The sequence below is a fragment of the Thalassophryne amazonica genome, chromosome 12, assembly GCF_902500255.1.
Source record: "Thalassophryne amazonica chromosome 12, fThaAma1.1, whole genome shotgun sequence".
Taxonomy (NCBI): Eukaryota; Metazoa; Chordata; class Actinopteri; order Batrachoidiformes; family Batrachoididae; genus Thalassophryne; species Thalassophryne amazonica.
In genome coordinates, this window is record NC_047114.1 from 46,597,225 (window position 1) to 46,618,962 (window position 21,738).

General features: G+C 40.4%; 1 protein-coding gene across 1 annotated transcript in view; it reads right to left on the reverse strand.

Annotated features, from left to right (window-relative positions):
• The window catches only part of chd8 (chromodomain helicase DNA binding protein 8), a 127,770-nt gene that overhangs the window by 95,862 nt on the left and 10,170 nt on the right, over positions 1-21,738 (reverse strand). Inside the window, 5 exon segments of the mRNA XM_034184112.1 lie at positions 6,748-6,859; positions 6,985-7,478; positions 10,558-10,671; positions 11,305-11,622; positions 11,820-12,939. Coding sequence (XP_034040003.1) covers positions 6,748-6,859; positions 6,985-7,478; positions 10,558-10,671; positions 11,305-11,622; positions 11,820-12,839 — 2,058 coding nt within the window. The 5' untranslated portion in view covers positions 12,840-12,939.

The window sequence follows — 21,738 nt, forward strand, 5'->3', positions numbered from 1 at the left end:
TTCGCGGACATTAGCATAGTGACATCACAAGTTGGTAGCGAGCTGCAAAATTCTGTTTCGTTTGTGTGCAAGTATATCTTCTTGGTCATATATTATGTAAAAGCGAGCCAGAAATAAACACTTTTTTTTTTAACTTTATTTTTAATCCAAATTTCCAAATCTTACAATGAAGAACAGAGCATAGAAAATATACCACATATAGAACTTAGAACAGGTGGGTCACTGGGGGGAGGGGGTGCAATTAAAAAAGAACAACAACATAGGCAGTAGATTTGAATAGCAACGGGTTACAATAAACCTTGATAAAATGGCAAGTATGAAGGAGTTGGGGCATTTGCTCAGTCCCACCCACCTTGAGTACATGAACCACCTAAGTTGGTCCATCTAGTACGGACTAATGGGGAGAGTGTCCCCTGGGGCTGTTATATTGTCATGGACTACTCAACTCAATTTGAGGAAACTGACCGGTGCGAATGTACAGTATGATTTACGGGGGGGGGGGGGGGGGGGGACATTATTTTATGCTTCTTTTGCCTTTGTATATGTTAACCATTTTGACCAATATTTTTGGGCCTTGTTACTATTAAGTCTTAGGGAAAAGGTAAGCATTTCCATTTCACAAATTTCTTCTAAGGTGACTGACCATTCGGCCGTCGTCGGTGGGTCCCCATTAAGCCATTTCCTTGTTATTGATTTTTTCCCTGCTATCAGTAATATTTTCAAAAGGTATTTATCCCGAGGGTTAATTTCGTTTGGTAGATTGCATAAAAATATAGTTTGAAAATTATGTTGAATTTCCAGGCCAATAATTAATCTTATCTCTTTGACAACCTTTAACCAATAGGAGTGAATCATTGGGCAACCCCAGAAAATGGTCAGCCATCACATTATTACAATGTCTCCAACAATGCCCAGATTCACCCCTGCCTGTCTGAAGATATGTCCTTTTGGGAGTTATAAAGAACCTAACAATATTCTTCCACGCAAATTCCCTCCATTGCCCTGAGCTTGTGGTGGTGGAATTAATTTGGCATATGTTGAGCCAGTCATCTTCTGTCAGTATTGTTTCTGCTTCCTTTTCCCATGTACTTTTAATATATAATGTTGATGTTTTTTTGTAGGCTTCTAGGCACGCATATATTCTAGATAGCCTCTTCCTATAGGATTTGCCTTTGTAGGCATCAATAAAGATGTTAACAATATCTTGATAGTTGTTTTCTAATGTTTTAACATTTTTATTAAAATGTCTGAGCTGCAAATATCTAAAAAAGTCTCGCTTGTCGAGATCAAATTTTTCCTGCAGTTGCTGGAAACTTTCAAGGTCCGATCCAGAAGAGATTACACCGTATGAAGTAATGCCTTTTTTGGTCCATTCTTTAAATCTAAAGTCAAGCTGTGCTGGTCTAAAATCCATATCGTGTTCCTCTCTCGAAAATGGGATTACGGAGTTCTCTGAGCCAGATGCTGAGGGGGGCTCGAGTTTAAGTGCATAACTTTTCTGAGTGTTTAGTGATAAGGTGTTTTTCACCCAGCAGAGCTTGAAGGGGAATGTCAAATTGACTCAATTCTAGCTCCTTCCATTTTGCATCATACCCGTCTTCACACCAGTACACCGCATACTGCAATTGTGCTGCTCTATAATAATTTCTCAAGCATGGGAGTGACAATCCTCCTTTAACTCTTGGTAGTTGTAAAGTTTTATAGCGTACCCTCGGTTTTTTGTTCCGCCATATAAACCTAGAGATGGTTCGGTCCCACTCGAACTGTTTACTAGGGATTTCCAATGTCAAGGATTGGAAAAGGAATAACATCTGAGGTAAGACAATCATCCTTATAATTTCTATTCGGTTATATAAGTCAAGAGTTAAGGGGGCCCATCTGTCTAAATCAGTTTTCATTTTGTTAGTCATAGTGCCATAATTTGCTTCATATATTTTGGTTAGATTTATAGCGATATTAACACCTAAATATTTCATGATTTTTGTTTTCCATTTAAATTTGTACAGTTTACTTATATCCTCTCTGGGTGCATAATTGAAGCATAATGTCAGTTTTTTCTATGTTTAATTTCTAACCCGAGTAGAGCCCTAATTGATAGAAACTGGACATAAGATTGGGTAGACTGGCATCGAGGTCAGATAAGGTCACCAAGACATCATCGGCATATAGACATATTTTGTATTCTCTTCCCTTAAATACAATTCCCTTAATTCCTGGATCCTCCCTAATTTTTTGGGCAAGTGGCTCTATGAAAAGTGTGAAGAGAATGGGACTCAGTGGGCATCCTTGCCGGCATCCTCGTTCCAGGGGAATTGCTCCTGAGAGGCCGCCATTTATTTTAATCTGGGCGACTGGCAAATTATATATTGCTTTCAGACAATTTATAATTGTATTGTTAAAGCCAACCAGATATAAATATTCCCAGCGTACAGTATCAAAGGCTTTTTCAGCATCGAAACTAATTGCTAAAGATTTCATATTACTCTTACTCATAATGTCGGTAAGGTGTAGTGCTTGCCTTACATTATCCTGTGTACGTCTGCTTTTAATAAATCCTGTCTGGTCCGTATCAATCAGTTCAGGGATAATATTTTCTAGTCTGCTAACAATTATTGAAGTAAAAATTTTATAGTCTGTGTTTAAAACAGAGATGGGTCGATATGAACTGCATTCCGTTTTGTCTTTTCCTGGTTTTGGTATGACGGATATTATTGCTTGTTTCCAGGATGGTGGTGTCTCGCCTCCTTTAAGCACATGGTTAAGACAGTTTAGCAGTAAAGGTGTTATGGACTTCCTAAAAGTCTTATACCATTCAGCGGGTAGTCCATCTCCACCTGGTGCCTTGCTTGCTTTCAATTCTGAGATGGCTTTATCAAACTCTGCTTGTGTTACATCAGCAGTTATCTGTTTGTTTTGTTCTACACCAATTGAGGGAAGGTCCAGAGAATCTAAAAACTGCTTTACTAACGGGAGTTCTGTTAGTTCAGGTTGACTCTATAAATTTCTATAGTATATTTCAAATGATTATGTAATTCATCTGGTGTAAAGCACATCTGGTTGGTAACAGGGTTTTTAATTTTAAAGATGGATCTGTCCAGTTGTTTTTAAGTCGCCAGGCCAGTATTTTTTTGCTCGAGGTCTATAATGATTTTTCCTTGCAGTACAGCTTTTGCAGTGTCCCAAAGGATGCTTGGGGACAATTCTGTGCTGTTAAATTTTTCATATTCCATAAATTCTTTGTTAATAAATTCTTCAAATGTATTATCATTTAACAGGTATGTGTTGAATCTCCATATCGATGTCTTAGGTTGGACATCTAAATATAGTTTCAAGTATACTCCAGAGTGGTCTGACACATCCCTGGTACCAATTTTACAATCTAAGACTCTGTGCCTGTCTGTTCTGAAGAAAAAAAAAAAAAAAAAAAAAAAATCAATTCGCGAGTAGACGGCATGGGGGTGAGAGAAAAAGGTGAACTCCCTAGCCATTGGGTGACATTCCCTCCACACATCACATAGGCCAGTCCTTTTAGTCATTTTTTTAATATACACTGATTCAGAGTTAATTTTTTTTTTAAAGGGTTTGAGGAGTCAAGGGAGGGACGTAGTTGTGCATTCCAGTCCCCTCCACATATCAAGATACCTGAAGTTTCTGCCACTATGAGATCGAATATTCTATCAATTAATATTTTATCGTGTCCTGGGGGTCTGTATACATTAAGTAAAGTTACTTCGTTTGAGTCTATCGTTCCCTTCACCAGAACAAACTTCCCTTCTTTGTCCGTGATCTGTTTGGATAACTGGAAGTCTACTTTATCTGCAATTAATATTGCAACGCCCCTTGTATGTCCATTTGTATGGGAAGAATAAAATGTCTTTTTAAACTCCATTTTTTTAAAATTTCTCATGGTGCTTCTTTGTTAGGTGAGTTTCTTGCCAGAAAATGATGTGTTGCTGTTCCCTCTCATCTCTCATCAGCTATGAGTTTTCCTCTTTTGATTGGATTCTGTAACCCGTGAACATTAAGAGTTATAATCTTATATTGCCGTTGAAACATAAATCATTAAATAAAGTTGTTATCTCTAACTTACACATCCAGGGTGACCCTAACATTTGAACATGGATAGAACTCAAAAACAAGAAACTTATGACTTGTGAACAAACAGAAAAAAAATAATAAAGATTCAACTTCCAAAACAAAGTGACTCAATATAGAGTCTTGGTTGAAGAGAAAAGTCCCCAGATGATGGGGGGTCTCTCCAGTGCAAGCTGACATAACTCAGTAATGAGTATTCGCTCAGTGCACAATCAGAGCCTCTAAACCGGCTCCCAAGACGGTCGGGTATCGTAAACTATTTATAGCAGTCAGCAACGTATATTGTATTAACACTGGGGGGGAGGGGGGGCTAAATGAGAAATGGTTATCATGTCTGACAGTGTCTTTTCACGAGTATAGATCTACACTGGATCAGATCGGTGTTTTGCAGATGTGAAATCTGGCGCCATCTGGTGGTCCGTGACTCGTGCGGAATGTTGCCTCAGCAGAGTTCTGGTTCTGGGTACAATGCGATCGCTTCTCGTTAGGTTTGGACAACAAAACACCATCAGGGCACAACAGAAGTTCATCACAGACGTCACTCCTCCTTTAGACAGTCCTCACAACCTGAGAGAAAGTGTGATCGTGATCGCTCGTGAGCTCACTGAATCAGCACTCACTTTGCCATTGTTTACTGCTGGCACTGCAGTGCATTCTGGGAAGTGTAGGCACCCGCCAGAGGCATCATGGGAATCGCTGAAACACCGAATGATCGGAAATCTTACTGCAGAGATGTTAAATAAGTATATAAGTGGTGTTTATCTCGGGGACGAGGCCATGTCCCCGGCATCATAACGAAATCCGGAGTTTTTTCCGTGCTCTCTCTCCGCGAGCACCCGGGTTATGTCGTTTGGCCCCCACCTTCTCCCAGGACAGTTTATCCAGTCTCTCCATCGGCGCTGTTGTGTGGGGGTCGTCTTTACTGTTATGGTCAGGTGTGAGGCCCCTCTTCCTGAGATCCTTTAAGGCATCAGCTGCGCTGTTATATGTGACTGTGCCACCGTCGAAAAACACGCGGAGCTTAGCTGGCGGCGGGGTTTGAAAGCGGAGCCCTTTTTCTTTCAGCAGTTTTCTGATAGGAGCGTAGGCTCTCCTCTTCTTTTGAGTCTCCGCCGGGTAGTCCTGTCAAAGTATAAGCGCTGCTGATTGAAGCAAATCTCTCCTTTTTTCCAAGCAGAGCGAAGCACCAAATCCTTGGTTTTGTATGCTAAAAAGTGGATCACCACGGAGCGGGGGCTAGCATTCTGGTGGTTTAGGACCCAGAGCACGGTGGCAGCGTTGTATAGCTAGGTCAATATCCTGGAGTGACAATTCAGCCTTAATGAAACTTTCAATAAATCCCAGCAAGTTGTCTCCCTCTGTGTCTTCGGGAATCCTGTATACACGGATATTATTTCTTCTCGAGTACGCTTCTAAGTCAGTCAACTTGGCCTGAATCTTATCTTGGTTGCTTGTAGTTTGAGACAGCACCTCTTTCGCCACCGCGGTCCACTCCTCCATTTCTGCTATGCGTTGTGGCAACTCCTCAGCCCTGTCCTTGGTCTCTTTCATGTCAACCAAGATTTCATTTAGCTTTCCATTAACCTCCTCCCTAAAATTATTTAAGTCTCTCTTCATGTCACCGGAGAGGTTATCACGAAAGCAGCTTAGTTCTTCTTTCACATCTGAACGGATAGCTAAAATCTCTTTGTGGATAGCTCCGATGCTAACTTGCAGCCCCTCCATAGCCACGTGTTGGTCAAATGCCTCCTCATCGGTCTTTTCTTTCGAGTCCCTTTCGCCAGTTTCCTGTATCTGGCTCGGTTTACCGTTACTTTTTGTTGTCTTTCCCTTTTTCCTCATAAGTATATGGATTCCAGAAGGTTAATACAGCTCTAGCGTAGGGAAGTTAGCCGACCGTGTTGGGAGCACTTGTTCAGCATGTCTGCTCACCTCAGCGCCATACCGGAAGTCTCCCAGAAATAAACACTTCTAAAACTGAAAATGCTGTTTTTAAGACCCTAATACCTCTGAAGTGATTTAAAACACATTTAGCAGACAGTGTTCAATCTCTTCAGTTTAGTTTTTGAGTGGCGAGGGCGACAGCCAATCAGAGTAGAGTTGCACTGTGACGTCTCAGTTTGGTTGCTACCTGCAAACTCAGTTTTATATGTATGTAAATATATCCTGTTTATCATATATTATGTGAAAGCAAGCAAGAAATAAACACTTCCAAAAATTAAAATGCTGTTTTTAGAACCCCAATAATACCTCTGAAGTGATTTAAAAGACATTTAGCAGACATTAGTGTTCAATCTCTTCAGTTTAGTTTTTGAGTGGCGGGGGTGACAGCCGATCAGAGTAGAGCTGTACCGTGACATCACAACCTGTTTGCTAGCTGCAAATTCAGTTTTTGGAAGCTAATAATTACTTAAACAACTGCAAATTCTAAATAACAAAATGCTCATACGGCCGAGCGTATTTTAGCATTGCGTTATATTTTTAGAATTGAATCGCAGCCCTCTCAACCGTAAATGAATAGAATCGTGAAGTGCCTAACGATTCCCACCCCTTCCTGGAACGCATGTCTGTCACGTAGTGTCAGTTACTGCAACATTATGAGAAACATGGCTATTGTGATTAAGTGTTTGCATTATTTACATGCATTCATACCATGATCATGTCCTCCTCGAGAGCAGCAGGCGAGGCAGGGCTCAGCTCTCCATCAGAGTGATCTGAAGAAGTGTTCCTCTTTCTTTTCTTTGCTCCGACTAAAGTAATGGTGCTGTTGGGGGGTTAGCGAAGAAAAAAAAAAAAAAAAAAAAAGAATAAATGAAACAACAGCCAAACTGCTTCAATTAAGGCTAGACTTCAGAGCTGCTTGTTCAACTGTAATGTCAAACTACTTACTTTGTTTTAGTCTTGCTTTTGTTCTTGTTGCCACCCCCAATTATTATTGTGCCACTAGCCACTCCAACTGTTCCAGTTTTCACCTTGCATTTCTTCTCAGCGACTCCACCAACCTTTGGTACAGATCCTCCAACTAAAGGGTTTTTCTTCTTGCTCCCTCCCCCGCTGGACTTTTTCTTGGCAAGAGACACCAACGCCATAGTGCCCCCCATTTCTGGAGAAGTCTGGGTGTTTGGTAGCTCATCCTGGTTTAATACTCTGGGGAGGTTCTTCTCACCCCGTGCTTTGGCCCGGGCTATGGCTTCAGCCACAATACGATTTGCCTTCTCTTGTTTGCAGAGGATCTCTACTCGTCGTACAGAGGCAGGATCGCCAGGGGACTTGGTGATTCGAATAGCCTGTGAAGAACTGGTGGTTGTGACAGAGGGACCAGCCGTTGAGTTGATAACCTTTACCACAGACACTGTGCCACTGGCTGAAGATGCTGAACTTGCCTGGACAAATGTGATTATGACAGTAGTAGAAGACAGAAAGAGAGAGAGAGAGAGAGAGAGAGAAAACACCTTAGGTTTCTCTGACTAAATTGGTAATAGATGTAAGGCAACAAAGTAGAACGTGCAGGTCCATTGTGTGAAAGCACCAAGGGAGGGTTTGAAGCAACCTCTCCAAGCAAGTTTTGAAATTTACAAGTGCATCTCAAACAAGGAGAATCTTGTGAAAACAGTCAATTTTTGTCAGGTATTGCAGAAAGTGGAAATCTGAAATTAAATATATAGTCTGCACTCATTACATACCAACTAAAATGTTTCAAGCATTTTTATTATGAAAATTATGGCCTACAGTTCCAAATACATAAAATGTATATTTCAAAATATTAGAATATTTCATAAGGTTAATCCAAAAAAAAAAAAAAAAATGCATCTATGATACAAAAGGTAAACGTTCTGATAATTATGTTGATTTTTGCACTCAGTAATCAGGAATTCCTTTTGCACAAATTATTGCATCAAAGCAGTGTGAAATGGAAGCAATCAGCCTGTGGTACTGCTGAGGTGTTATGGAAGGCCAGGTTGAAAGCACCCTTCACCTCATCTCTATTTTTGGGTCTGGTGTCTCTCATCTCAGCCAATCAAGTATAGTACAGTGGAACCTAAGTTTTACAACTGCTCCCTTTACGAACAAATCACTTCATGAACATAGCCTTGGTGCACGAACACCTCCAGTAGGTTGCAGTAATGCACCGTGTTGGGTTGCAATCTGCAACCCAACACATTATGAAGTTGGGTTATTTTTGTTTTGTTCTGGCGTTTATTAAAATCATATTTTTGGGGACTGTGCAGTGGTTCTCCTAATGGTTTACTTTGTTGCGGACATTAAAAGTTATGAGCTGCGTATTTTTTCCAGTAATCATACATTAAGTGGAGCTAATGGGTGAAGCTACTGATAGTTGCTAAAATGTTAATGCTGTTAGTATACAACATTAAATCCAACCAGAGTTTCACTGCAACACCTGGAATAATCTGGCTTGTGTGGTTAAACGTCCTAACGGACAGTAACATCCGTCCCCTTCACCATCCATGTACGCCATCAAGTCTCTTCTGTACGGGTAAGGTGAAATTAAATGGTCTGTTTTATTATACTGTACAGTAGTTTAGTAGTTCAGTATAAGATAATATGCATATTCTTTGTATTTTGTCTGCCTTTAATGTATGAAATGATGTTTAAAAACATAGTATCCTTTTTGAGGCCAGGAACAGATGAATCCATTTTATATTGTTTCTTAAGGGAAAATTGATTTTGGTTTAACAACAACATTTAGGAACCAATTAAGTACCGAGGTTCCATTGTAATAGGAAACCATTTATACTCGTGTTTTTGGCACTATGGGCAGGTATCAAGGCCTGCTGGAAAAGGAAAAACAACATTTCCATAAAGCTGCTTAGCTGATTGGAAGCATAAAGTAAGTCCCTTCGGCTGCTCCCTTGTTTGCACTCGGGGTCGCCACAGCAAATCCAAAGTGGATCTGCATGTTGAATTGGCACGCATGAAGTGGTCTAAAATATGGTAGACAGCTGCAATGTCTTTGAACTTGATAAAACACAGTGGGCCAACACCAGTAGATGACATGCCACCCCAAATCAACACTGACTGCGGAAACTTGACACTGAACTTCAAACAACTTGTTTTCTGTGCATCTTCACTCTTCTTCCAGACTCGTTAGCAGACTTTTAATGAGCCTTTCATTGGATTCAGCTGTGTTGGAGCAGGGAGACAACTAAGAGTGTCAGGAAGGTAGCTCTCGAGGACCGAACTTAGCCACCCCTGTCTTAGACGATCCGTTAAGACATTTCTCTTCACATTTTTGTAATAAAATACTCAACAATAAGCAGACATGGTATTTACGTAAACTGGTGACATAATTATATAGCATTCTGTCAGTGGAAGCAAATGGTGCTTTACACACGTGAGAACAGCTCTGACTAGCTGTGATAGTCAGAAACACCTCAATTCAATCCATTTATATAACACCAAATCACAACATATGTCACCCCAAGGTGCTTGACAAGGGTAAGAGCTAACCTTACCAAACCCTGAGGAACCACAGAGGTAACAGTGGTAACTCCATCAGGAGGAAGAAACCTCAAGCAGACCAGACTCAGAGGGGTAACCGTTCTCAAAAACTGAGTGACTGTACAAGAAGGATTTTCTTTCATCAAAACATCAGATCTAGGCTTACATCTCAGATGTACCTTCTGACAAATTGTAGCTGAACTTTCAGGTCTTCTTTTTAGCAAAATCCTCCTCTATACCACTTCATCATGAAGCCGTATAACGGGGATATAAATTTCAAAACATGCACAATGCACAATTTCTCCAATCACAGCCAGAGAAGCCTGTAACTTCTGGGTTGTCTGGGTGTCTTTCCTCACTCCTTTTCTTCTTGCACAGTCACTCAGTTTTTGAGAACTGTCTACTCCACACAGATTTACCATAGAGTGCCATACTGTTTGTATTTCTTCGTAACTGATGTAAATAAAATTCAAGACCTATTCAGTGACTTGGAAATGTTAATGTATCCTCCCGTGACTTGTCTGAAGGATACTGCCAATGAAATGGATTATTTACAGGTATTATACCAAAGGGGCCCATTACTTATGCAACCCATCATCTTGGCTTTTATCATTTTAATTAATTTATAATCAAGTTGTATAGATTTGCTTTGAGTTTGAGGAAGATAACTTTAGAAATTTGTATATTGAGAAGCCTGATTACTTTGTATTTGACATGGCATAAACAAATTAAAATGTGTGAAATACCAAGGAGCCGAATACTTTTGCAAGGCACTGTACAAGTAGCACTGCCAAAATTGCTTTTTGTTTCATTTAGTTTTGTTTTTTTAAAGAAACCTGGCTTGCCACATCATTCATTCATTTACCATATGCAATGTGGCAATGCCTTGGAAGACCCCTGCATTATAAGCAAACTAGATGCATTATAATTAAGAATCAAAACATTTCCAATCCCTTGTATCAAAACCTTTGCATGCATGATAACGCACATTTAGATTTCTACCTGTGGCTGTAGAACCATTTTGAATGGCACACCAACTCTTTGTCCACCTTGGCCTTGGGAGATCTGCAACACCTGCGGGTTACCAGTGTTGCCAGCACCTGAAACCAGCTGGTACTATTGGGAGAAACAGCCAGATCAGATCTTATTTTTTATGCAAACATACAATAAATAAATAACACATTAGTATTTAAACACTATAAAGATTTAACGAAATCATACAGTGTGATCACTTGCATAATATTCAGTTATGGAAATGAATATTGTTCAGCTCATTTCCTTTTCGGATTTCTGAAAAGAAAAAAAAAAGAAAAAAAAACCCTGAAGCGCTTTGAATGTGAGTGTGTATCAGTATTTTATTCAATACTTTTTAATAATTAAAAGACTAAAACTGGAAGAAATACAAACCTGGAAATTTAATACTTTTAAAGGAATACTTGTTTGAGCGCCATTTTCCACAGGAAGAATATTTCATCTCAGGGCATCAACATAATTCCAGTAAGTAACAAATCCCCCCCCCAAAAAAAACCCTGTACACAATTTACCATTATGATCACATTGTAATTTAAGAACATCTTTGTCCATGTTTGTTGGATCCACTAGTCCTATCAGATACCAACTGGGGGGGGGTGTGCAGAGTGCAAATCCACTATAGAGCTGAAATCTATAATTCTATCAGCAAGACAATTTGTAATGCAGGAAGATGGTGACTATGAATTTACTTTTGTAAGTAAATCACTTCTTTCTCACCTTAACTCCTCCTTGCTGATTAGGCTGTTGGACCTGCAGTTGGATTGTGAGCACTTTTGGTTGCCCTCCAGCCTGAGCTGCAGCCCGAGCCTGAGCAAGGGCTGCTAGTTGGCTTCCTTGGAGCACCAGTTTCCCACCTGGGAGTTGGCCCAGGACCAGTCTTGCTTGGGCCTGTTGCTGTTGCCCTCCTTGAGCTGTCTGAACTTGCTGGACCTGTGTGACTTGTTGCTGGGTTGTAACAGCTTGACCTTGGGCAGTAGCAGTGCCTGTCTGGGACGGCTGCTGGAGAACCAGGGTGATCCGCTTTGCTTCACCACACTGAAATTAAAACAAAGTAAAATTAGATATCAACACTGATGTTCCACATTGGGAAATGATGCCTGAATTATATTAACCTGAAAATTTTAACTACTACAACATTGATAATAAGTCATAAAACAGCCACAAACCATGAACTCTTATAGCAGAGCGGTCATATGGAATATGGCTGTAGAAGCACAAGAGGTTTTGCTGACCTGTGTCTGGGCCTGCATAGCTGGCTGAAGTTGGACCTGGGTTGGAGATTGGACTTGTATCTGAGCAGCCTGGCCCTGTGGTTGGACCTGGATCTGTGTAGCCTGGCCCTGGATCTGAGCAACCTGACCTTGGGGCTGGATATGGACTTGAGTCTGCCCTTGACCCAACTGTGTCTGGGCTGGGATCTGCATCTGAACTGGCTGGCCTTGTGTCTGCTGTACCTGCTGAGGCATGGACGTCAGTAGTACCTGCTTTACTGGTCCATTGGGAGACTGCACCAACCTCTGTACCCCTGTAGTACCCACCTTGACCTGAGCTTGGCCGGGACTGGTCTGATTTAACACAGAACCCCCAGACAGTATTGACATGCCAGATCTGAGAGGTGTGCCAGAAATCACACGGATAACCTTGCCAGTAGTAGAGCATGTAGCTCCTGATACAGTCTGCAGCACTTGCGCTTGACCCTGGGGACCTTTGAGAATGACAATCTTCCCACCAGCCTGCTGTGTGATTGCAGCTAATTGCTGCGGAGTAAGCTGATGCGTGATCTGTGCGAGCTGCTGTGTGGTGACTGTTGTGGCTGGAGAGCTGCAGGCAGTAAGAGGTGCACTCAGCAGCACATTGCTAGTAGCTGCCCCACTGGTGTTACTGGCAATCGGTATTGTGGTCTGGGTCTGCATCTGCGGTACAGTCTCAACAGGGGAAGAAACTGAGGGTGTAGAGGGAGCTATGGCCATGGACAAAGTCTGAGCAGGGGTCATTTGCAGGGACTGCTGTGTGGGGAGCTGGACGGGAACAGGTTCTGAGATGGCGGTTGTTGTTCCAGGAATACCAAAGGCTGCACCAAGTGTAAGTTCAGACATGGACTCCGACTCAGCTGGTGGGTCCACCTGGCCCAAAGCCAGTTTAAGTGCTTCCTCCACCGGGTCTGAAGAGCCCTGAGAGAAGGAGTCATCTGGGAGAGCATCAAGGTTAAACAGGGGTGTGTCCTCAAACAGGTCCATGATGGGGTCGGCCATCTTGCCCTCTCCACACAGGGAGATGGGCACAACCTAGCTGACACTCCAAGAGGGATGCTCAAAAGTTGTCCTCCAGTTCGTCTCAAAGTTAAGTAAATAACTGCAAGTGTATGGAGGAGAGAAACAGATGTCAGTGAAGTACAATTTACTGAAAAACATTGCATAAATACAACTGTTTACTACTTATGACAGCTAAAACTGGTTTCCAACATACAACAAATCATGGCGAAAGATTTCATGATTTAATCAATCAACTGATAAGGATGGTAATCAAAAAGTCTTATTTTGATAGTGAAATTGTTTATTCATCAATCAAAAATGCTCAATATTAGGACTGTGCAGCATGAAAATATTTGTCACTTAAAATTTCAAGATGAATGCTTTTGAAAAAGTATGGAAACCGTGTGGCCGTTATCAGTGGACAAGTAGAACATAATTCATATAGTACAAAGTTATCTGAAGTAAAGCCTGACCGATATAGATTTTTTGAGGCCGATGCCGATAACGATATGAAAAAAATGCAGATAATCGATAAATTGGCTGATTTGCCGATAGCCGATAAATCAGCCGATATTATTATTTTTTTTTAATTAATAAAATGTTCTTTTTTGGACCATTAACAAAAAAAGGTATGAGCTAAAAGATGAAGCTTTGTCCTCATATTGATTAACTTTGTAACAGAGAAGAATTTTCAAGTTCAAAAAATGCAAAAATGCAATTGGAGCATTTAGGGGGCTATTCAAATGGGCCAACAAGTAAGATATCACTCCTGAAAACAATCTTTGCCATATCATGTGAGGTAAATCTGCCCTACGATTGGATTTTGGAAAACCATGTGACGAAGAACCAATTCCGATTGGACAATCACATTGCGCACGTCCTCACACATCTATGAGGAGTACAAAGATGGCCAACGGTGGCTCGAAAGTCTGCGGAGTTAACTTTTCAGCAAAAAAAAGTAAGTTTCTAAATCATATTAAAAAGTTATTTACATTTTAGTAAAGCTTGGTCTCAGCCGTCGTATACGACAGCCCCAGAGGGTTAATGGCGAACGGCAGTAATTCCCAGAACCCTTCCGGGTGACCAGTGAATCTGAATGTTTCAACCTGTTAGCAGTAAACAAAGGTTTTTCATGCTAGACATAAGGTCTACACAACGTGGGCTTAATAAAAAGTGTGACCGACGCAATGAAGCACATTTGACACATTACTACATAAACTGAGTTGAACTGAAACGGGAGAAATGTGGGGTGAATGTAATCGCAAATTTATTACAAACAACAACCTTATAAACTTACCTGTATGCTTTTGTCAGCCGATCAGTGCAGTGTGACGGCGAACTACAGGGGCCGGTGATGAACGCATTTAAGCAGGGGTGTAAGCAGATCTCAGTTGAATGGAGTCAGAGCTCCATCTACTGGACAAACGGTGTAAGGACAGTTTACATTGCCGACCCAAACATTATTTCAGTAACTGTTCTGTTTATGAGAAATTATCGGTGTTCTATCGGCAAAATTACAGCCAATAGTGAGTACTTTGAAAAGGGCTTACATCGGCCAATAATATCAGCCGGCCGATATATCGGTCGGGCTCTAATCTGAAGGACATTTATTATGCTCAACAGTAATAAATAAGACCACCACCACATACAACCCCCCCCATAACGTACATAACGCAACATTCATAAAATAACTCCTACATAGGTCCTGAGGCCCATTAGTATGGGTGCTCCTTTCCCTATTCTGTAGCGTGAAGCACGAGAGTTTGCAACTCTCCTTGGCCAGGACACCAGTACGACGGAGGTTACTCCCCAGCCAAGGCTGGTACCCATTTACAGCTGGGTGGACTGAGACAAGGTAGGTTAAGTGTCTTGTCCCAACAACACAGAAAGGTAGCATGAGCAGGATTCAACAAAGGTCTACACATTGTAGGACAGGTAGTTATCCACTCATTTACCTGCTCTACATAAAATTACAAAATAAATAGCTACTCTTCAGTTACAGTGTTGCAGGCATAGAATGGCATCATCTATGTATTAATAACAAAGTGGCCTCTGCATGCGTGTATGTGTGCATATGGCTTCGATCACGAAGAAACTGGGGAGAGCTGACATTTGCCATTTGGTATTTTGGGTGAAGGAAAAACACCGCAAAAACAGAAAGCTGATAGGACTCATATTTTGGGAGAAATTAGGCATATTGGCTAAAAAACAGTGAACAATGGATGTTGAAATTAAATTCTGGACTCACGCCATTCCAGCAGAGGGCTGGAAATCATCCAGGGTTCTAGCTAGGATAAAATTTTAGCGTAGTGGTAATGTCGAGGGAGTGAAGCAACCTTGGGGGGGAGGGTGTGTTGCGGAAGGGGGGAAGCTTTTGAAAATTCAAGCTAAAAATTGGCCATGCTAGCGGTACCCAAAGGGGAAAAGCCAGGTACGACAGGCCAAGTCCCTTCATCATGTCCAGAAGGCTGGGGAAGTTTGTTGAGTGGTGCCATCTCATACTGGGTTAGCCAGTACATGGCCCTCAGTGAGGCAGTCGGAGTCCGTGGACATTTTTAAGTCAACACTTAAAACCTATTTTTATTCTCTTTCTTATGAGTAGTTTTTATTTTATGTTTTATTCTTTTACTTCTGTTTTTAATTACGTATTTGAATTTTTTTTTTTTTATGTTGCACTGTTCTGTGTGAAGCACCTTGAGATGGCTTTTGTTGTAATTTGGCCTTTATAAGCTGATTAAATTGAAATTGAACAACATTTTATTGAGTCTTAAAGTAAATAAATATGAAATTGGTTACTGGATCCATAAACTACACGGTGGATCCTTGATCTCTGGACATAAACAGAAATAAAAATCTTAGTTTTTGTCAAAAGCATTTCCTTTCAGACATTATTATTGTCATGAATGTCTTTCCATACCTATGAGCTGAGCTCTGTGCTGCAGGTCAGGTTTATAAAGAATGCAGGACGTCTCATTTTGGGAGGAAAAAACGTTTTAGTCGATTGTAGTTTATTGTCTGTATTGCAACATTTGTAAGAGGTGTCATTTTATTTAAAGAGGCAATTTGTTTTGAAGTTAATTCTGAGCGGACTGTCTCAGCAGAGAGCTGCGCAGCGTTTGGAGCTGTGGCAAAAAGGAGGACGATTCTCGTTTCTCGATTGCAACAAGACAAGAGTCCCAGTTAGTGATTTTAATCCACACAAAAGTGACTCATGATATTTTAATGGCTTTCAGAGGTGTTAAGAAGCGGACTTACCGCTTCTGAAGAGCAGCGAATCAAAGAGCCACGAGCCACTGAATCGAAGCATTGCTTTGATTCACACTTCAAACTGGAATCACACTGCAGAAACAGTTGATTACAGACGCTGTATTGAAAATAAGCGCAACGGTCCAAAATTATAGTGTAACGGGCCGTAATGCAAGTTTGCGCTAGCTAGAACCCTGTCATCTATATATTAAAAGCCAAGTGACCTCTGTGTACGTGCATGCGTGTGTATAACTTTCATCACGGACAAACTGGAGACGGCTGACATTTGCCATTTGGTATGCTTATGTATTTTGGGTCAGGGATGAACACCATGAAAACAGAACACTGATAGGAATAATACTTCTGGATGAACTACGGATATTAGCTAACAACACTGAACAATGGACATCACATTCTGGACTCTCACGTCATTTGAGCAGGGGGCGGTAAGTCTTCTTTATATTAAAAAGCAAAGTGGCGTCTGTACGTGTATGTGTTGTAAGGTTGAATTCAGCTCATGAAAAATGGGAGCAAAAACAAAAGTGTTTCATTTATATTTTATTTCAGTGTATTTTGGGTCAAGGATGAATGCCGCCAAAACAGAACATTGATAGGACTAATATTTTTGGAGAAAATATGGACATTAACTAACAACACTGAACAATGGAAGCTGATAATTACATGCTGGACTCACAGGCCATTCCTGCAGGGAATAAGTAAATCGTCAATATATCAAAAGCTTAGTGGCGTCTGTAAGTGTATGTGCGTGTGTGTGATTTTATTTAGTGAGTTCAATGGATGACACTAGGGCTGCAGCTATTGATTATTTTAGTAATCGAGTATTCTATCGATTATTCTGGCGATTAATCAAGTAATCGGATAAGAAGTACTTTTGCGTCCAGGGCTGTCCCTAAGCAATGGCACAATGTCCCTGGGTTAAAGTGTTGGCATTTTGCTGAAATGGCGATGGGATGTGGCTTTCTGTTTTGTTTTCTCCAACTTGTAAAATTTAACCATGTTTAAGTTTTAGTTTTTTCATTTTTGTTTTTTTGTTTTTTTTATAAATGTTGATAGACTGGGTCCCTGTGGGATTTTTTTTTTGTCCCTCTTTCTCTGCAATTCAGCAGATGCATTTCAGCTGGAGGTTGAACATGCAGCCTCAGTGAGTTTTTTTAATTATTTTATTTAAGTTACCGTGTTTGTAAAGTGTTGTGTGTTGCCCCCCCCCCAAAAGAAACTAAAATTAAAAGGTCAAACACTTGGTGTGAGTCTGAGGGAAACACAGAAGAAAGAGTGGCCAGGGACAGAGCTGTGACCCGGTCTGAGAGCCCCTCACACTGGGCAGAGAGAGACAGCAGCCAGCCACCGGGTCAATAGTCACTCCCCACGTAGAGCAGACCGTGTGTTTTTTAAAACTAGACAAACACACTGCTTCGCTTTAAATGCACAGTAATTCTATTTCAGATGATCAGCGTGGACCATCTTTCTCTTAAAAGGCTTTATTTTACTCTATATGTCACGTTGGAAAGCGGTAGCTATCGTTGCGAATTTGATTAGCTGTTATGCTCCAGTCTTCTGTTTTTTTCTGCGGACATTGCAGCACCACACACAGGCCTGGCATATGTATTACAATGTTAAACGAAGCTTCGAGGCACAGAATTTGCCTCGAACATTTTTTCTAATCGAATTATTCGAGTTACTCGACTAATCGTTTCAGCCCTAGATGACACAAGAAAGTGAAAACACATTTCAATTGTGGTCCATAAAAAAAAAAAAAAAAATCAAATGACAAAGTAGAAGTAACAAAATAATACTGATAACGACAATAATAGTGTGTCTATAAATAATAATCAACAATTTATAAATACATAAGACAGTAAATTTACATTAAAAAAAATTAACAGGAAACAAAAGGGTTGAGTTCGTAGGTTCTAAAAACATTCTGGCCTCACGCGCCATTCCAACTCATAGAAACTTTGCATAATTTTTACCACCCTTGAAAAATGTCAGCTACCTATTTTACAATCACTACCCAATCTAAAGCCCATGGATCCCAATGGGCAAACTGTGAGTGTGGAAATAAAGGCACCTTCACACAAATTTGATCCCCGCACTGCCGCGCAATTCGTTGTGCCAATGCCTCCCGCTTTGTCCCGTTCGACACCGCACCATATACAATAGTCATTTCATAGCCAACATGCCATAAATTTTGAACATTTAAATAAATAAAAATAATAATCTTGCGTGCCAGTGAGAAAACTCATTGTAAGCTCTTGTAAACTGTGCGCAGCTGCATGGCAGTGCTCAAAAGGTTTCTTTTTTTTTTTTAAAAGGGGGTTTTGAACAGAGGATCCTCTGGTCTGAAGCCCAACGCTTAACCACTAGACCATCACCTCCAAACCGTGTTATGAGTGCAAACCTCACCTGTGTGTGTGGCCCCCTCCCTCCAACAATTTTGCGCAGTTGTGTCGACAAAGCCCAAAGGGCACATTCACGAATACATGCTATTTTGTGCCTATAGAAGACTCGATCCTCAGAGCGTTCTGTTAGTAAATCAGCATGCATTTATTTATTATTAATTGTTTTGCGAGTGCCATGGTTTTTGTGCAACTTTTAGTATAAACGTTGAGTAAGCCAGGCTCTATATGTATATGGTAACAACTAGGGATGGGTATTGATAAGATTTTATCGATATCGATGCGATTCCTTATCGATTCCCTTATCGATACCTCGTGAATTTTGTACTAAAACTAGGCTTTACAGGTTTTCTATGTATTTCATTGAGTCTTAAAGTAAATAAATATGAAATTGGTCACTGTATCCTTGATCTCTGGACATAAATAAAAATAAATAAAACGGTGTTTCGCTTTGAAGTTATTAATTCTGACTGGATTCTATCATTCTAACTTGACTCGGCAGAGAGCCGCGCAGCGTTTTGGAGCTGTGTGAACATAACGGAGGACGATGCTCGTTTCTTTCTCATAACAAGACAGGAGTCCCAATTAGTGACTTTAATCAGCACAAAAGTGACTCATGATTGACACATTCAGGGATGAAAGTGGTGAAAAACAAAAAAAAAGCTGAAACCCAAAATTACCCCCCAACACCACCTGCATGAAAATGTTTGAATTTTTGAAGCTCTGAAATGCAATCTGGGACTATTCCAGACAATAAACTGGAGTGAGTGCACCACCCATTTAGTGAGGAAAAAACCCAACTATCCTTATTCAAATTCATTCCAGTAGTATTCTGCTCTTACTAGGATGCAGCAGTTTTCTAGTTTGGCAGATAGTTCTGGAGGAAATCACTGAAGAAATTGACACATTGAAAATATGGTTTGACCAAAACAAACTGTCATTAAACTTAAATAAGACAGGGATGAAATGGAGGTGTAAGAGTCACTAGATGTTCACAGGAAACATTTATTTCTGTATGTATGTATTTATTTATGTATGTTCATTGTTGGTTTTATATTTTCTGTTGTGTTTCTATTCAGGTTCTTTGTCTTTCTCTAAAATTGTATATAATAAGTATATATTGTATATAATAATCAGATTATTAATATATAAACAAAAATTTAAAAAACATTACAATTTGAAAACAAATGCACCTGAATGTGATGACAGCTGCAACTACTTAATGCTAACTTTTAACATTGAAAATGCCATAGACATGCTAACGCGTTAGCATCGCTCCCATTTTAAGTTCTAAAATGCATCTGTCAACTGTTTCAGAAGACCATAACAGGTCGGTTTAACATAAAAAAGGTAAATAATACTCACAGACATATGCTCTTTAGGGTTTTAGCGGGGGAAAATTAAGTGAAAGAAAGAAAGAATAAACGAAGCAATAGATCGAACCACTGCTTTGACTGGTTCAAGGTTCAAAGCAAAGCCGCGCTGCAGAAAAGTTGATTACAGACCCGCTGCAGGGTCTGTAATCAATGTAGAGAAATTATCATTTTCCTGACAAACACCCCCCAAAACAACGGCCAGTCTGAAGGACCAATAACAGAATCGTTAAGCAAAAAGCTTATTGATGTCGGTGGGTCGAATCATTTCTTAACGATACCCAAAAGGAACCGGTTCTCGATACCCATCCCTAGTAACAACATTTCTGTCCCTGCATGTTTGACAATTCTTTGCTGTGCTTTGTTAATTTGTTATTCAGGGATGAGAACAGGCAAAGAAAAAAAAAAATTCTGAAAATTGGCGGGGGCAAGGGGGCCACCATAGGCCCCCTGCAGGGTCCAGGGGCGACATCCCTGGTGGGGGCCCACAGGTTTTGAGCATTTTTGAGGCATTTCGGGGCCACTAGAGAGACCCAATTCCATAAATTTCCATTTTATATTTTTTGTAAGTTGGGGTATGTGGAAACCTGACTGCAATAACAGAATCTGTCTATGTAGACCTCCTTTCAGTGATACCTGCCTCGTGCTATGGCATATGTACTTACTATAAATGCCATAGCATTGGACAGATATCACTGAAATTGCCAAAACTATTGTTCAAGTGTCTTTCCTTAACCTTCAATGAACTCTGAAATATACTGGAACTTCATGCAAGTACGTGTAAATCATTTTAAGAGATTAAAACTTATCAAAATAATCTGTGGTATAAAACAGTGACCGTATTAATATTTACATGTAAAATGTATGCTTATAAATTACTGCTCCATAATAAATTCCTAAATCACACCATGTGAGTTTGCACACCAACTACTTATGTCAGTCAGCAGGAAAACCCCCACATGCACATACAGCATAGTTTCATTAAAAAGCACACATCCTGAGCACCAGCTGTACCGCAGTCTATGAAATTCACCAAAATAAAAACAAAATTGATACGGGCCGATTTCAGCATGTAGGCAAAATGTATCGTCATTTTACAATGGTTTATCTATTAAAGAGTAAAAACTGAAGGAAATCAATTGTGAGGTCTGAAAGTTTCTGTAGGAAGTATTTTAGCCATAAGGTCAAGTGAGAGGGGAAGTGTTGGCTTTTTAAATACTTGAAAGACAATGGACTCAAGAGGATTTAGTGTTGCTATAACAGACTGATGCAGCAGGTGGCAGCAGTGCAACAATAAGCATGCTGGACCTTGCTCAGTGTGCTGCCCTCATTGGAGCGACATCTCTGCTATCTTGGTATTGTGGGATAGCTCGCCCACAGATTCAGCTCGCCGGACTACTTTCGCCACCCTGCTGTCCTTGTTGGAGCGACAACACACAGAATGTGTCTCTTCCCAGATATATCTCTTTCATTGCAGCTTCTTGCTCTGACTAACACGAAGTTAACACCCAAGTCTCATCGCTAACTGTAAATTAGGGCTGCAGCTATCAGTTATTTTAGTAATCGAGTATTCTATCGATTAATCGAGTAATCGGATAAAAAGTACTTTTGGATTTTTAAACAACATCAATAGTCCAGGGCTCTCCCTAAGCAATGGCACAATGTCGCTGTGCCAAAGTGTTGACATTTTGCTGAAATGGCGATAAGATGTGGCTTTGTTTTGTTTTCTCCAACTTGTAAAATTTAACCATTTTTAAGTTTTCTTTTTTTTTTATAAAGGTTGGTGAACCTGCATAATTTTTTTTTATCCCTCTTTCTCTGCGAATCAAGCAGATGTATTTCGGCTAGAGGACATGCCTCGCA